The 18,599-nt window shown below is 39.5% G+C and overlaps 1 protein-coding gene across 2 annotated transcripts in view; it reads left to right on the top strand.

Annotated features, from left to right (window-relative positions):
- The window catches only part of RSU1 (Ras suppressor protein 1), a 222,012-nt gene that overhangs the window by 109,175 nt on the left and 94,238 nt on the right, over nucleotides 1–18,599 (top strand). For both annotated transcript variants that reach the window (XM_054503526.2, XM_054503527.2), the window contains one exon: nucleotides 12,809–12,941. In XM_054503526.2, coding sequence (XP_054359501.1) covers nucleotides 12,809–12,941 — 133 coding nt within the window. The remainder of the gene's footprint in view (nucleotides 1–12,808; nucleotides 12,942–18,599) is intronic.

Here is an 18,599-nt window from a genome sequence, read left to right as displayed (position 1 = left end):
AAATTAGTATGTTGAAGAGAAAACTTCAACTCTCATGTTTATTGCAGCACTGTTTACAATAACTAAGATACGTAATCAACCTAACTGCCCATTAATGCATGAATGAATACAGAAAATGTATATATACATAGTGGAATATTATTCAGCCATGAAAGTATGAAACCTTCTCATTTGCCACAATTGGATGAACCTGAAGGAAGTCATGTTTTGTGAAATAATCCAGACACAGAAAGACACATAACACATGATCTCACTCATATGAGATCTTTTTTTCTTAACAACAACAAAAACAGAGTTGGTATCCTTGAAACAGGAAGTAGAATAGTGGTTACCAGCGACTGGGAGGGGAGGGAAGAGAAGGAAGGATGCAGAGATGTTGGCCAGTGGGTACATAGTTACAATTAGACAGTAGGAATAAATTTTGATGTTCTGTTACACAGTAGAGTGACTGTAACTAACAGTGAAATATTGTATATTAGGAAACAGCTAGAAGAGAGGCTTTCAAATGTTCCCACCACAAAGAAATAAGTGCATGAGGTGATGTATACTAGCCACCCAGATTGGATAATTATATAGCATAGATATGTATCAAAACATCAAATTGTACCCCCATAAGTATGTATAATTTCACTGTCAATTAAAATATATTTTTTCTAAAAAGACCACCCACAGAATGAGAGAAAATATTTGTAAATTGTATATCTGATAAAGGATTAAAATGTAGAGTATATAGGGAACTAAAACTCAACAACAGCAACAACAAAAAACACAACCCAATTGAAAAATGGCAAGGGACTTGAATAACTTTTTCCCAAAGAAGATACATAAATGGCCAATAAGCACATGAAAAAATGTTCAACATCTCTAGTCATTAGGGAAGTGCAAATGAAAACTACAATGTTATATAATTTCATATCCATTAGGGTGGTTACTATAAAAAAATTACAAGTATTAACAAAAAGATGAGGTTGGGAACACTTGTGCACTGTTGGTGGAAATGGAAAATTGTATGACAGTTTCTCGAAAAATTAAAACTACCATACGACCCAGCAGTTTTACTTCTGAGTATATTCCCGAAATAATTGAAAACTGGGTCTCAAAAAGATATGTGTACAGCCATATTTATAGCAGCATAGTTCACAGTGGCTAAAATGTGAATGCAGTACATGTGTACATCAACAGATGAATGGATAAGCAAAATACGGCATTTACATTTGGCCCTTCGTATCCACAGAGTCTGCATTCACGTATTCAACCAACCACAGATCAAAAACATTTGGGCTGGGTGTGGTGGTGTGTGCCTATAATCCCAGCTACTCAGGAGACTGAGGCAGAAGGATTGCTTGAGCCAAGAAGTCCACCACCAGCCTGGGCAACAGAGAGAGACAGCATCTCTCAAAAAAGAATCAGCCAATCAATAAATAAAAATAAAATGTGTGAGGACTGGGTGCAGTGGCTCACTCGTGTAATCCCAGCACTTTGGGAGGCTGAGGTGGGCTGATCATTTGAGGTCAGGAGTTCAAGACCAGCTTGGCCAACATGGTGAAACCCCATCTCTACTAAAAAATACAAAAATTAGCTGAGTGTGGTGGCACTCGCATGTAGTCTCAGCTACTTGGGAGGCTGAGGCAGGAGAATTGTTTGAACTGGGAAGCAGATGTTGCAATGAGCTGAGATCACGCCTCTGCACTCCAGCCTGTGTGACGGAGCGAGACTCTGTCTCAAAAAAATAAATTAAATGTATGGGGTAAAAAAACAACAGAACAACAATTTTAAAGATACATATTTTAAAATATAGTATAAAATCATTTATGTCACATTTACATTTATTATAAATAATGTAAAGATTATTTAAAGCATACAGAGGATGTGTATGGGTTATATGAAGATTTACATCATTTTATATGAGAGACTTGAGCATCTGTGGATTTGACATCCACAGGGGACCTGGAACCTGTCCCCCATGGATACTGAGAGATGACTGTATATAGAGTTGAATATTAGCCTTTAAAAGGAAGATAATTTTGACATATGCTACAACATGGACGAACCTTGAGGAAATTATATGAAGTGAAATAAGCCAGTCCAAAAGAAAAAATGCTGTATGATTCCATGTATATGAGATACTTAGAACAGTCAAAATCACAGTGATAAACGGAATGGTGGTTGCCAAGAGATAAGGGAAAGGAGAAATGGGGAGTTATTGTTGTATGGTTTTAGAGTTCAGGTTTTACAAGATGAAAAAAAGTTATGGAGGCAGATGGTACAGTGGTGTTTGCACAAAATTACAAATGTATTAATATCAGCAAACCATACCCTTAAAAATCATGAAAATGATAAATTTTATCCTATGTGTATTTTAACGCAAATAAAAAGTGGGGGAAAAACTAACCAGTCAACTAACTAATAAAAGCAGAGGATATTATTTTTTAAAAAATAATCAATTTAAAGTAAAACCAAAAAAAAAAACTAAACAAAAAGAAAAGAAAGTGTATTCACCTAATGCATTACCCCACTGGGGTGTTTTAATTTAAAAATAAAATTTCTGGAGGTAATGGAGGTAATAGGGCTTTCAGCCCAAAGGGAATGATTCTGATGACAGAATTCTGGGCCCTATGAGGGAGGTGAGTGACTTGTTTTTGTGTATAACTCCCCAGTGCTCCTAAATCATGTCACATTATTGATTATACCAACAATATTCAATACCTTTTTACAGGACGGAGAAAATCTGTTAAGTGTCATGTACTGGAAAGACCAAGGCCTTTGAAAGAGCCAGATAAATTGGTTTTTAAATACCTGCCTGGCTGCCTACTAGTCACATGACCTTGAGTATGAATCCTAAACCCCCAAAATGGTAGTTGCTGCTTCTTAATTTTAAGATGAGATCATAATAATGCCTTCCATGCAAGATTATTGTGACACGCTGGAATAATGTATGCAAAGCTCTTGAAATGATACCTGGTACACGGTACATGTATAACTAATAAAAACGGATATTATTATGATAATGATGATTCTCTAGTTGGTGGGTTTTTATCCTTTGTAGAACTTGTGATAGTATCTAAAAATTCAGATTTCTTTTTCAGTACTCAAAATAGATTTAATTTTTTCTTTTATTTAAAATTTTAAAGTTCTAATGTTAAAAATTTTATCCTTGTGAAAGAAAAGGGATTTTTTTAGAGTGTGGTCCTTCGGCCAGAAACACCATCATCCACTAAGAACTTGTTAGAAACGCAAACACTAGGGCTTCACCCAAGATCTATGAAACTAAAAACTCTGGAAGTTTTAGTCATTCTGTACAAAGTATTCTGATGCACACTCAAGTTTAAGGACCCCTGCTTCAATAAATCTGGGAAACAGAAAAGGGTAGCATTTATGATCTGTCATCCAAAAATAACGACTTTAAATTCTGAGTTTTTTTTCCAGCTTTTTCTCTGTTCATATGCATATACACTTATATGTGTATTTCTTCTAGTCTTTTTCCTATACACCTGTGTATATATTTATGGTGTTTTAAAAAGTTATGATCATGCCATATAAGTTTTATAGCCTTCATTTTGACCTTCAATATTATGTCATGACCATTGCCCCATGTCATTAAATTGTATTTGAAAACATTTTTAATTATATGGCTACATATTATACCATGCTCTGAGTGTCTCATAATTATGAACCAACCCCCTAGACATAAGCAACACTTATGTTGAAAACATAAGAGCAGGAGCAAGAAAGGAAGTGGGGAGGTGCCCCACACTTTTAAACAACTAGATTTTGTGATTACTCGCTGTCACTAGAACAGCACCAGAGGGATGTTGCTAAATCATTCATGAAGGACTGCCCTTATGATCCTGCCTATGTTTCTAGTTGTTCAGAAGGACATAAGCAACACTCAGTTGAAAATCTGTATTCATAAATCATTGTTAATATGAGTGATTATTTCCTCAGCATAAATTTATTACTAGGGTGGAATTACCAGGTCAAACAGTATGAACATTTTTACAACACTTAATATAAATTGCCAAATTGCTTTTCAGAGAAGAGGTGCCAGTTTGGATTCTAACCAGCAATGTAGGGAAAATGTTTGTCCATTCCTCTAACGCAACCAACGCTGCAGTATTAGTCTGTTCTTGCACTGCTATAAAGAAATACCTTAGACTGGGTAATTTATAAAGAAAAAAAGTTTAGTTGGCTCAGAGTTCTGCATGGCGTATAGGAAGCATGATGCTGGCATCTGCTCGGCTTGTGGGGAGGCATCAGGAAACTTAAAATCATGGCAGAAGGCAAAGGGGGAGTGAGATGACTCACATGGTGGGAGCAGGAGCAAGAAAGGAAGTGGGGAGGTGCCCCACACTTTTAAACAACTAGATTTTGTGATTACTCGCTGTCACTAGAACAGCACCAGAGGGATGTTGCTAAATCATTCATGAAGGACTACCCTTATGATCCTGCCACCTCACACCAGGCCTCACCTCCTACATTGGGGTTTACAGTTCGACCTGTGACTTGGGCAGGGTTGCAGATCCAAACGATATCATTCTGCCCCTGGCCCCTCCAAATCTCGTATTCTTCTTACATTGCAAAATATAATCATGCCTTCCCAACTGTCCCCCAAAGTCTTAACTCATTCTGGCATTAACTCAAAAGTCCAAAGTCTCACCTGAGACAAGGCTGGTCCCTTCCATCTGTGAACCTCTAAAATAAAAAGTTTGTTACTTTCAAGATACAATGGAGGTATAGGCATTGGGTAAATACTCCTGTTCCTGTAGGGAGAAATTGGCCAAAAGAAAGGGGCTACAGCTCCCATGGAAGTTCAAAACCCAGCACGGCAGTCATTAAATCTTAAGACATCAAAATTATCTCCCTTGACTCCATGTTCCACATTTAGGACACTCTAATTCAAGAGATGGCCTTCCAAAGCCCTGGATGGCTCCCTGTGGCATTGGCAGTGTTTAGCTCCTGTGACTGCTCTATTGGGCTGGCGTTAAGTGCCTGCAGCTTTTCCCAGTGCAGGGTTCAGCCTGTCAGTGGATCTACCATTCTCTGGTCTAGAGGTTGGTGGCCCTCCTCTGATAGCTCCAATAAGGCAGTTCCTCAGTGGAGACTCTGTGTCTGGGCTCCAACCCCATATTTGTCCTTCACACTGCCCTAGTAGAGGTTCTCCTTGAGGGCTCTGCCCCTGCAGCAGGCTTCTGCCTGGACATCCAGGCTTTTCCCTACATTCTCTGAAATCTAGGCAGAGGCTTCCAATCTTCAACTCTTTCACTCTGGGATTTGCCCAAGTCAGTGAATGGTTCTTGGGATCAGGAGCGAGATCCTCCAGACTTTTGTCCGTTATGTCCTAACATTACCTGAGCAATGAAAAGGAAATCTGGCAAGGAAAAACAAGATTGCCTCCCACATTTAGAAGAATGCTTGAGAAATCCTAAATGAATGCCAGGTTTAAAACATAAATTATTTACTTAACAGCCATTTCAACTTGCAACATAAGGCAACCTTGGAGGTGACCATTGAGGATGGCACTGTTCTGTTGCTGGTTAATTATATTTATAAGCAACTGAGAGCTCCTTCTATCCCTTCTTAACCTGGACCACAGATATCAAATGGCCAAGAAGAGCATCAGATGGAAGCAATGTAAAATGCTATTTTTCTTCATTGGCATAAGGAGTTCTGGGCCTCTTCACACCAGCACACACTTAAATCAGGTGCTGCTTGTGTTGGAACCATTTGGTAGGGTGGTGGTTTTCTCTTTTTAAACCTTTTTTTTTTTTTTTAATGTAAGTTGTACTATCTTCCCTGACTAGATCCAAAGAGTAACCATTTATTTTAGTATGTATCTTAAAGCAGCAATGCAATGCATGTATTAAATGTACAGAATGCCTCTTTTAAAAATGTGTTGCTGGAAAGGCCAAGCAGGCAGTTGCCAGAATGACAGTGTGGCCTTGCGTTCCCCACAGAATAAATTTGAGAGCTGTCATGAGACATCCCAGCTTTCATTGCATTGATGATGCACAGAAAGAAAAGCAACCTCAGACCTAGATTCTCATTCCACTTAGGTTTATAGACCGTCATCTATTACGCAGACAGAAGAGAATGGGCCGCAAGCGTGATGTTCACTGCAATAGGCTGTACTTAAATTAAGGGATACTGTTTTGTACCACTTAGGGTGCACCATGTGCTTTAAATTTGTTTTTGACCATTCCCTTTCAATGTACTTTAATCTTTTTAAATTATGAGAATAATCCATACTGTTAACATGGAATTCTCCAAATCGATAATTAATGTTTATCCTTTGCTCTGCCAGTTCAACTTCCTGCCCTACCTTAATTTGAGAAAACCAACATTAATATTTCCCTTATTTGAGAAAATCAACCTTAATAACTTAATATTATCCTTTTCTTCTTTTACACATAAACATTTAGTCATATACATATATGGATTTCTTCTGTATTTTTTTCAAAAATTGGTTGATAGCAAGCTTAGTAGATCTCATTGTTTTCACTATAGTTACAGACATCCCTCCAGGTCAGTGCATACAAATAACTCTATTTTAATAACTGAATAGCATTTCATAGTATGGCTATAGCACATTATTCTGCTTATCACCTGGTAATGAAATTTCCGGTTGTTTCCAATGTTTAGTTACTGCAGACACTGTCTGTTACAATATGAGCATTTTATAGGCCTTCTGATCATTTTCCACTCAGTAAAGTGTGTTCCTAAACAAGTGAAAAAGTAGGAACTTTCCAGAGTCAGCCATTTGTCTGTAATCATGCACTGCTATAGTTAGTAGCCTAGCACATGATAATGAGAATTATGGAGACTTATGTGTAGAATCTTTGTCTATGTGGGAGAGTCCCTAAATGTAGCTTTTATTTTGTATTGGAGTCATTTGTGGTTAGCTTCCATGTGAGGATTCGCTGCAGAGAGGAGGTGATCTTTCAGCTGTTATTATGTCCCATCTCGATCCTTTCTGAGCAAATCAATTGCTTGGGTTTGGACAAATCTAGTATAGTAATGATGGACTATACCCAATCAGCCACTTTTTTTTAGTTTTATCTTGTTAGACCACAATCTTAGATATTTATGAGTGAATGAGAGAGTGTGGCTTTTGGAGTGCATTAATTTAAAAAAGCTCTCTGTGGTAGTATTTTGAAATTAGGAAGGGAGGGAATGCTACTTTGATGACGTGAAAAATTTGCCCAGATCGCCTCGATTGCTTACTATGTGATAAATGGTGCTGCTGGCCACATGTTTCAGGATTTTGAATACTCAGGAAGAATTCTTAGAGTGTGATTATGGAAACAACCAATTTCCATAAGTGGAAATGAGCATGCTTATTAATGGGGCTGCAATTGCCTATTGCATTCCATCACATTTATAACCAGCAAGGAGAATAAGTGTTTTGCATGATTTAGTGTTTACACAATTGCAGTTGCATGGCAAAGCTTGCTGTACTAGAGGCTTTGGAAAGAAGCATATGTGGTCCTTTTGCAGGTAATAAAATGGAAAATCCAATTTGCAATTGCAGAATAAGCCTCTGAGTGATATACGATCTTCATAGCAGCATCGGTCAGAGGGTCACTGCTAATCACGGCGCTGCCTGGCTTCCCCAGTGGCCTGCGTCTTCCGACTGAGGAGTGAGCAAAGTGAATCTGCGTCTGGGAGCCAGCCAGCGTGTCTGTAGATGCACCACTTTCTAGCTTATTAGATCCTCTTTGTCACAGTGCTTAATCCTGCTGCCTGATCCTTGTTAGAACACCACCAGAGCGCCGCTCAGCCTTCTAATAAAGGGGATGGGTGAGGGCTCCTAACTCAACGCACTGAAGCGTGCAGCGTCAGGGCGATTGCAGGCTGACTGACAGCGGGGTGAGATGCTTCCTGCATGTTATTACTTAAAAGGGAACCTACCTCCGACAGCTGACAGACGAGCTCTGCCGAGGCAATGGTAACTTGTTGCTAGGCCAATATGAGTCAGGTGTCATCTTTTCACACAATATAATGGCCAGCTTTACTCTAATTATATTAACCCTCTTCTGAAATTGCTTCATCCCCGACTGGTGCAGAGTGAGGCAAGAGAAGCCAGAGACAAATCGCTTGCTGGGAGGATTGCAGCACTACAGAAACAGGTATTGTGTTATCCACCGGTGACATTAAGTTGAAAAACAAAACAAGCATGCCCTATTACAGCGAGTCCCAGTTCTAACTCCAAAGAGACATTGCTCTGTTTCGCTCGCACAGTTTCCATCTCTGTCATTTATAATAGTTTCCTCCTTTAAGGTTTGCCACGGACATTATACCTGGGTTTCATGACTCTTTGTTAAAAAGAAAGAACAACATCATACAGGAAGCTTTTTTCTTTCCTTTTTTTTCCCCGGTGAAGCCTAATCACTCTTTTCTATTAGGCTCTTAAGTTCATGTAGCTTTAGGAAGCACTTGTGAATTTAATTTAGTAGCATTGCTTGATGCTGAAGTAAGCAAATGAGGGCGGGAAGGGTAACCCAGTCATCTGTCCCCTCCTTCGCACTCCCCATCCCAGCTAAAATGTGCAGATGGGTTGAAAGTGATATAAGTGAAGATGATCGTGAATGGCCTGTGGTCCTTTATGTTAACTCTGACTTGCAGGCATCAGCGTGTGACTCCTTTTCCCTTAAGGGAGTATGTCTAGCTCGCCTCCAGCATCTCCTGTGTGCTCCAGTTAGCAGCCGTCATTAGCAATCTGTGATGCCTCTGCCATCTCCACTGACAGCACCTAAATAGAGACATCACTTGGGATTGACAGATCTCCAGGGGGTTACAGGCTTCAGACAAAAGGGCCCAGAGAACATGGCTGACCTTTCTTGGCATTATTCTCCTTCCATGAGTGGCAGTCAGGGAGCATAGAACTTTAGTACATTATTTTCAGAGGATTACCACTGAAAAGACTGCACGCTTAGTAAGATGCTGTTAATAAGTTAACAAGAGGCTGTGTGCGTTCCAGAGTGGTTTTGCAGGCCGTCAGTAGTAGAACACGAGTGCTTCTTTCCTGCAGAAATACGTACCTATTCCTTAAGTTCAAGGAGGGGTCTTTAAAACCAGCTTTACTCATAACATACCTCCAGTTTCGGATGATCGGGCAAGGCTTGGGACTCGGCAGAAGGGAGCTTCTGATGCAGGCTAGAAAAGAAGAGTCTCTTCCCCTCATTATCCCAAGCAAGTCTTCCCAGGGAAAATTTGAAATAGCTGAGACTTGTATGTGTCATCCTTCCCGGATCCTTTCCCTGCTCCACGTTGTTCTCATGCTCGCCAAGGGCTCTGAAAATACAGTGTGGTGAGAAATGCTCTGTGACCAAATGTAGCTGACTTCCCTCCTCTTCTCGCTCTTCCCAAAGTAAAAAAAATAAAAATAAAAAAGGTGTGTTCCTGCAATCCCCCCTCTGAACCAGATGTTAAAAGCAAAGCAGTTGTGTAAATGATTGAAAATTTTGGACGCTTCTTCAACAGAATAAAATTCTACCAACTAGAAGTTTCGACTATATTTCTCATTAGGATGACCAATTTTGCAGAAGGAAAGATATTTAGGGCAAAATACTCACTAACTAGAAAATCCCCTTAGCTTAGGAATTCATTTCTGTCCTATTCCATAAATATGTAGTTTATACTTTTCATGGCTTCTGCTTCTTTTTTCTCATCCACTTTGCAAATATTTTTTTCTTTTCTTTTTTTTTTTTTTTTAGACAGTCTTGCTCTGTTACCCAGGCTGGAGTGCAGTGGTGCCATCTCGGCTCACTGCAACCTCCGCCTCCCGGGTTCATGCAGTTCTCCTGCCTCAGCCTCCCAAGAGGCTGGGACTACAGGTGCGCACCACTGCGCCTGGCTAATTTTTGTATTTTTAGCAGAGACTGGGTTTTGCCATGTTGGCCAAACTGCCGTGTGGTCTCCAACTCCTGACCTCAAGGGATCCACCCGCCTCTGCCTCCCAAAGTGCTGGGATTATAGGCGTCAGCCACCGCTCCTGGCCAAGAATACACATATTTTTTCCAAGCACCTCAAGTTTATTTTTTTCATAGTTGATTCATGCTGATGTCTGTGGGCAGAGATTAGAGGCAGGAAGATGACGAGATGTAAGCATAGGTTGTTTCTCAGGTGAATGTTTAAGAGAGATATATTGAGCTCCAGCACTGCCATTCCCAGCTGATGAGGGCATTGCTGCACCGTGGTCACTGTTGTCCGGTTTGTAACCCCTTCCCTTACTAGCCCTGCCTCCTAAGCACGATGGGCAACATACCATCATGCGCATAAAATACGACACATCAGAAATAGACTTGTTTTTAAATGAATGGCTTCTTTCCAGGAATGTATATTATATTCATTTTTAGGAAAAGGAAAAATTGGAGAAAAAAACCATGAAAGAATTATATGGAAGACAAATTGAGTGCAGCAAACTAGATTTTAAGAGGAAATAAGAATTATAGAGAAATGTAAACAAGGGGTCAGTTTCATTCTTGGGACTCTAAAAACCCCATCCCTAAGTAAAGATAAAAACAAAGATCAATGGCAGCCCCTTGCCAACAAGATCAAACCCAGGTGAGATACTCAGCTAAGCAGAATGCATACCACCCCTGGGTTTTCATTCGCCCTAGGCAGCTTTCTGACTCAGGTTTAGAGAATCAAGCTCACTGATTTCCCAAGTGACTTAATATCTGACTAACGATGTTTAACCATTAAGATGAGGAAATTGACAATATTGATAATCTTGGAGAGAAATGGATCTGCTTGTTTTTGTACCAAGTGCCAACAAATTCTTAGTAGCTTTGGAAAGATGATGAATTACTCTCTCTTGATATTTAGTAGTGTCTGTTTTCTTTAAAAAGATTTTGTGAAATTGTAGTCGTTTTTCTTTTGTTTTTCTCAATAGTTGCAAGTTCATAGAACAAAAAAGAAAGATTCAAAGTATCTATTATTTTGTTTTAAGAAGCAATATTGCATTATCTTCCTCATAAAAAATTTCATTTATCCTTTCATTTCCAAAGCTCAGATCAGCTAGGCAATGATTTGCTTTGTCCTATACTTGCGTCCCAGAATATGTTTTCATTGTCCTGAGTTACCACCTATGAAAACATAGGCGGTAGAGCCTGGGAACAGCAACAGCACATAACTTCGGTTGTGTCTTAGCAAGAATCTTTGCTGTGTCTCTAGGTTCAAACAGTGCCAGGCCATGGACGAGAAGTCTGAAAATTGATTTCCTCAGTAGGACCTTTAGGGACAGACCTTCACATATATCCCTGCTGCCTAACTTCTCTTTCTCTGCTTCTTGCTTTCATAGGCGAGCGCATTTTAGGAAGTTCTTTCACACATTGCCTTTTCCATTTTTGAATATATCAAAAAGAAAAAAAAAACAGTCAACTGGTCATCAGCAGAGGATATCCAGATGAGGGGTGCTTGCTGGCTTTTTTATGCTACCTTCATTAACTCAACCTTATCTAGATTGATATGTAACCTGATGGCCTCAGCAGACACTGTAGAAGGAGTATGAGATTGAGCATCAGCTTGAAATCTTCATACTGGCTTTTTCTGATCTTGGGCATATTAGTTAATTTCCTTAAGTTTCCGTTTCTTCACCTATAAAGTAATATTAGTATCTGACCTTCCGGATTGCTGGAGAATGAAATGAGGAATGATTTTAAAAGGTAATTAGTCTTTATCACTGCCATGTTAATGAGATTCATTTAGGGCTGATTCCGAGATGTGCTTATGCTCTTATACTTGAGTAACAACAGTTTGACTTGGGTAATATTCCTGTCTTTCTCCATTCATACGCCGTGTTGATTGGTGAAAAAAGTGGTGTTGATCAGGTTGGGCCCAGATCAGCCAGGACAAGGTGTGATGAATACTGATGTGGTCAAAGTAGAATTTCAAATGGTTTTCATATTATCACTTCTCTTAATCTTGAACAAGTCATTTTTGTCCCTGCAGCAAATACCTCCTTCCCTCTGCTCTGCTTTCCTTTTCCATCTGTCTTCTTTCTTCCTTTGTTCTTAATTTCTTGGGCCAAGGTACTGTCATGACTGTGTACCTGTGATGACTTGGGTTAAGAAATTTTAAACAAGTGGGATCAAGATCCTGAAGCATGTCTTTGAAGAATTGTAACAAGAGATGAAATATGGCTTCATTGGTACCATCCTGAAGACAAAGTACAATCCAAGTAATGGCTACCAAGAGGTAGAAGGAGTCCAGTCAAAGCAAAGCAAGAGTGAACCAGTTAAGAGCAAAGGCCATGGCAAGAGTTTTAGAGGATGCTCAAGGCATGTTGCTTGTTCTATTTCTGGATGGCCAAAGTACAGTAATATCTGCTTATTGTGAGAGTATTTTAAGAAAGTTAGCCAGAACTTTAGCAGAAATACACTAGGGAAAACTTCATCAGACAGTCCTTCTCCTCCATGACAATGCCCCTGGTCATTCCTTTCATCAAAGAAGGGCAATTTTGTGAGAGTTTGAGTGGGAAATCATCAGACATCTACCGTGCAGTCCTGATTTGACTCCTTCTGACTTCTCTTTGTTTCCTAATCTTAAAAAATCTGTAAAGGGCACCCATTCTCCTTCAGTTAATAATGCAAAAAAGACTGCATTGACATGATAAAATTCCAAGGACCCTCAGTTCTTTAGGCATGAAAAAAAAAAAAAAAAAAAGAAATTTAAAAGACATCAAATGATCCAAGAGGTACTTAGGGTTTGATTTAGGGTACTTAGGCTGTGATTACTGAGAAGGACTTCTTAGACCTGATCTGTATTGGATGAAGTGACCTTCACTTTTTTTTTTTTTTTTTTCCAGGAAACTTGGATTTAACTGGCCAGAAGCAGGTATTCAAAGCAGAGAACAATCCCTGGGTGACCCCCATTGCAGACCAGTTCCAGCTTGGCGTGTCCCATGTTTTTGAGTATATCCGTTCTGAGACATACAAATAGTAAGTAGATTCTGATTTTCTGAAATAGTAGACTGTGATTTTATAGTATTTATAATTATGCCTTTAAAAATATTGTGTGACAGTATCCTATTGGTGGCAGTTAACACTTAGCATTTTAAAATGTTTTATTAAAAACTGCATGTCGGCCAAGTGTGGTGTGGCTCAGCATGTCGGCCAAGTGTGGTGTGGCTCACACCTGTAATCCTAGCATTTGGGGAAGTCGAGACTGGAGGATTGCTTGAGCCCAGGAGTTTGAGACCAGCCTGGGCAACATAGCAAGACCCCGTCTCTACAAAAGAAAAAGAAAAAGAAATTATCCAGGCATGGTAGTGCATGCTTGTCATTGTAGCTATTCTGGAGGCTGAGTTGGGAGGATCACTTGAGCCCAGGAGATTGAGGCTGCACAGAGCCGTGGTCATGCCCTGCACTCGAGCCTGGATGAGAGAGCAAGACCCTTTCTGAAAAGAAAAAAACAAAAACAAGAAAAAACAGCATGTGGTCATTGTCTCTCTTTGTAAATTGTTTTTTATTGATATTTTCAAGGGGATTTTTACCGATTTTCTTTAGAGAATTTTTGAGGTATTAAATTAGTTGAATATTCATGGCACTAAGGAAATTCACCATTCAGATCAGAACATATTTTTTTCTTCTGTGACTGCAAAGAATTACAAGTGTTCTGAACAAAATTGTTAAGCAGTTTATTTATAAAATCAGTAGAGAGTACTAGCAATGCGTCATTCTATTACAGAGAAGCTTTTACTCTAGTGAGATGATAATCTCTTAGAGAAAAGGAAAAGGCAGGAGAGGAAGCGGAATCTGCCAGCTTAAAGTCACAACATCAAAATACCTCAAGTCCTCACTGGAGGTGAAAGGAGTCTATGCAAAACTGTCCTAAAAACCTCACCATTCCTGCTTCTTTCTTCCTCCGTGTGTCAAGGTTGAAAGGAATTCTGCCACTTCCACATGCTTCTGTTGTTGTATGTACCATCATTATTTTCCTACCTTATCCCAGCCCCCAGCTGCAAAACAAACTGTCATTTATCAAATACTTGCCTGACCCCAAATGCTGAGATCTAGTATAATTTTAAACATACCCAAAAAAGACAAAAAACATCCCTAGTCAAATGTAATCTGTTTTTGTGTGTGACATCAACTTTTAAAATTTATTTTTTAATTAATTAATTTTTTTTAAGAGACAGGGTCTCACTGTATTGCTGGGCTGGAGTGCAGTGGCATGATCACGGCTCACTGCAACCTCAAGCACCTGGGCTGAGGCAAGCCTTCCACTTCAGCCTTCCAAGTAGCTGGGACTACAGGAGCACACCACCATGCCCAGCTAATTTTTTTTATTTTTTGCAGAGACAGGGTCTCCCTGTGTTGCCCAGGCTGGTCTCAAACTCCTGGTGTCAAGCAATCCTGCTTTCATCTTCCAAAGTGCTGGGATTACAGTCATGAGCCACCATGCCCAGCCTGGCACCAACTTTTGAGAATTTAACATCCCAACTATTGGAAGAAAGCTAGAAGATTGCTAAAGGTCACATTTAGTTAAGAGTTTCTTTTCTTTTTTTTTTTTTTTTTTTGGTGTCAGAAATATGTCCCACACTCAAGAAAACCCTGTGAATCTGTGCCAGGCCAGTGGGTCGGGATTGATTGGCAGGGCAGAGCCTCTTCCCAGAAATGGCTGGCTGCGTTTCTGTAGTCTTGCAGCCTGAGCGCCATGCTCCTGGTCAGACATTTAGCGCTTGCAGTGGCCATGTTTCCACCAGACAGAAACAGAGAAGACAAGCTGTAAAGAATAATGGCCGGCCTGAGCATGGTGGCTCACACCTGCAACCCCAAGACTTTGGGAAGCCAACGCGAGTGGATCACTTGAGGTCAGGAGACTGAGATCAGCCTGGCCAACATGGTGAAACTAAAAATAAAAAAATTAGCCAGGCATGGTGGAGGGGCACCTGTAATCCTAGCTACTCAGGATGCTGAAGCACAAGAATCGCTTGAGCCAGTGAGGCAGAGGTTGCAGTGAGCTGAGATCATGCCACTGCACTCCAGCCTGGGTGACAGAGCAAGATTCCATCCCAAAAAAAAGAAAAAAGAACAATGGCCTTAAAATGAAATACACTAAAATTGCCAAAATGATACCGTATCCTCCTATATAAAAGCAACATAAAGCGTGGTTTAGATTATTTTAGACAATACTATGACACTTACAGTATAAGTCTAAAGACTTACCTTAAGAATCAAATGAGATAGGTATAGGATGTGTATTAATTGTTTCATAAGCCATATAGATATATACAGTTATTACAGATTTAATTTTTTTAAAAAAATGAATATAGCTCACCCTTAGAAATTAATTATGAAAATGTGTGAAAATGTAGTCACAAATTAGCAGATGATTGTTTATCTTTTTCCTATGAAATTGTTAATCATTGCTATCATGAATTTTAGATGGGGCTCTAATTTTTTCTTAGTAAACAGGAAGCTATTTAGAGCTTGGTTTGTATGGTATCTTGAAAAAAGTCATTCTGTATATGATAGTATACAGAAAAATGCATGAACAAACTCCTAGCCATCTGGAATTAGAGGAAGTTCTCTGTTTATTATTCTGGTTAACAGTTTTTAATTTTCCATAGATCAGTTTAAAATTTACAGAGGATGAGAATACATTTCATATGAAAGTGCTTTTAATTTTAAAAGATTAAATTGTGAGTTTATGGATTTTGTATTACCTCAAAGTAATTATTAGGCAATTAATCACCATTCTGCACTGTTACAGACTATTTTAACTTTATTTGAACGTGGTTAGGATTCTGGATAAATGAGAAGTATCTATAACATAATTGATGTATCTGTTTTTATGTCTGTTATTAGCATCCTATTTTGGGGGGTTGGCTTAGTCTAAGCAGTGTGTCTGCTAACTTTTTCTGTTTCGTTTCCTCATGGAGCCTTGGATTACTTTTTATGCAGTTAAGTCCACATTAAAAAGCTGCAGTAGGCTGGGTGCGGTGGTTCACGCCTATGATCCCAGCACTTTGGGGTGAATTGTGGGGTGATTCACCATGAGGTGGGTGAATCACTTGAGGCCAGGAGTTCAAGGCCAGCCTTGCCAACATGGTGAAACCCCATTTCTACTCAGAATACAAAAATTAGCCAAATGTGGTGGTGGGCACCTGTAATCCCAGCTAATTGGGAGGCTGAGGCAGGAGAATCGCTTGAACCTGGGAGGTGGAGGTTGCAGTGAGTTGAGATAGATGGCGCCACTATACTCCAGCCTGGGTGACATAGTGAAACTGTGTTTCAAAAAAAAAAAAAAGAAGAAGAAGCTTCAGTAAGCGCAGGAGGGCCATTGCCCCCTTTCCACAGGGACCAGCTGGTTCCATAATGGCTGCTTTTAGGGGCATCTACATGATCCTCTGCTGGGAGGTCACAAGGTACATGAGCTGTGCTAGGGCAGGGGCCTGCTGTGAGTTCTCTTCTCTCCTCCTTGGGAAGGAGAAGATGGTTGGTTACTTTGTGTATTTCAGTTTTTTTGTCCTTCTCTCATTCTCCTCAAACATACTAGCCCAAAATATGGACTGTTAGCTGATAAGACAGTAAGTCAAACTCTTAGTCATTACAAAAAAATAATAACTGTACAAAAATGCCACTATTGTGTTTCACCAGATTAACACACACTGATTTTCAAAATTAAGGGCCTCCTTTATATGAATAGATCTGTGCTGTATTAAGTATATCCTCATGTAATTAGAACCCAACTCAACTCTTTGAAGCAGCCATTTCATAATTAGGGGATTTTTAGTATCCCATCTGAAAAATATTATGTGAATTAGCAGGTATTTGGCTACTTTTTAAAAAGTTTTACATGTGGCATCCTTCGGGGGAGGCAGTTTATTCATGATACTCATGGTTTTTTTAAAAAAGCAAATTTCACATTCATTGCCTTAGTTTTTGATGTTCTAGTCTAAAACTTATTATAGTTCCTAATTTTCACTTCTTTGTTGTTTAAGCCACATACTTCCCCTTTATTAAAAAGAATCCTTACTTATATATTTATCAGTGTCTGTGTGTTGCGGATGTGTATTTATCTGTCTATCTTTAAACTACCATGAAAGCATACTTTTGGTTTTGGCACTTAAAATGCCTGTGAACCTCCTCCTCCTTCCCCAACCCCAACCCCTTCTTTCTAACCAGTTAACCCATTACCTAAATGAGAGGAATAAAGAACTAAAAAACTTACTGGAATGTTTTCTTTTCATTCACATCCATGATCGGCGTTCACGGTGACCTTCCTCAGAGCACATCCTCAACTTCTTCTGAGTCTAGGGCAGAGGAGATGGATGATCTGATTTGTAGGCTCTAATGGACTCCAAGAGGACACATGGATGCTTGAAACAAAACAATGAATTCAGTGTGTCAGCAGAATTAAAATACTTGGAGATGGCTTAGCTTCATGAAGACGGGAACTTGTTCCATTAAGCAGGAGGGGTGTGGCTGGTAGGATGGTGAGGTATAGTTCTTCAGAGATTGCTCTTTGGAGTAACATTTTGGGCATTAATCACGGCCCCTTCATCATGTCTCAGGTGGAAGCTGCTCTCTGTTCATCTTTCGTGCCTTCCACAGGGGAACGTGTTGGCTGGTGTCATTGAGTTGCCGGTTCACATAAAATGATGTGCTTGGTTGGGTCGTTGAAGCTCACATCCTACATGCTCCATTGTGTTTTTAAACTGTTGCTGAGTTATACAGTTACGTGTTAACTCTTTATTTGATGGTGGTTGTCTCTTCGATCTCTTTTATTTCTTTGAAGCAGAATTATGATGGAATACTCAACACTTAAGTTTCCAGAAGGTAGATTTTTTTTTCTCCCCTAGGAGAGGCAGTCAGGTTGAAGTCAGCACCCTTGACAAGATTCTTTGTGAAAGGGCGTAACTCACACTTTGCACATTTCCATCAAGGAACGTGGATAGCAACTGCAATCCATTTTAAAAGCTGACAGGTTAACTCTTGTCAACGAATTAACAAAAGAAGAGATTTGACAAATGTTAGGCTGAAAATGCGTCCATTGAAAGAGGTATTTGGCAAACAGGCGTCATCATGAAAACTGCAATTTGCCAAGCATGGCCGTCCTAAAGCCTCATTTCCAGCATGGCATCACTCAAAAGATGCTTCCTTGTCATTCTGCCCGTCTTTTTCACCTTTCTTTTCTCTCTCCGGAAAAGTTCCCCACTCATTTGTTTTTTTGTGTGTTCCGTTTTTTTAACCTTAAATGAAAGACCAGCCATACTATTATTCATATTAGTTAACAGAAACATTTTAACAAAGCAGTCTTTGGTGAATGGTGGGAAACCATGAGATAAAAGCTGAGAATTCCTCTTTATTAGAAATCTAGCCAAGTAAATCATCCTGTTTGATTTATAAGGAAGCATTCTTTTGGCTGTTGGTTATTTTTCACGTTGTTTTACTTGTGGAATTAAAGCTAAGTAATGTTTTATTTTTCTTCTGCACTCTGTGCAAACCTGTTACAAGCTATAATGGACATACACAGGCTTTATTAAACAACTACTATCCTCTAGTGACTGCTGAGTCAGTGGCCTGGAAATTCTTTAAATAACTTCACTGATACAACCGGTCCACCACAAGGCTAGGGCATTTCAAACCTAA

Source organism: Pongo pygmaeus, chromosome 8 (genome assembly GCF_028885625.2).
Source record: "Pongo pygmaeus isolate AG05252 chromosome 8, NHGRI_mPonPyg2-v2.0_pri, whole genome shotgun sequence".
Lineage (NCBI taxonomy): Eukaryota > Metazoa > Chordata > Mammalia > Primates > Hominidae > Pongo > Pongo pygmaeus.
The sequence above is the reverse complement of the archived record's forward strand: the minus strand, read 5'-3'. Positions and strand labels throughout refer to the sequence as shown.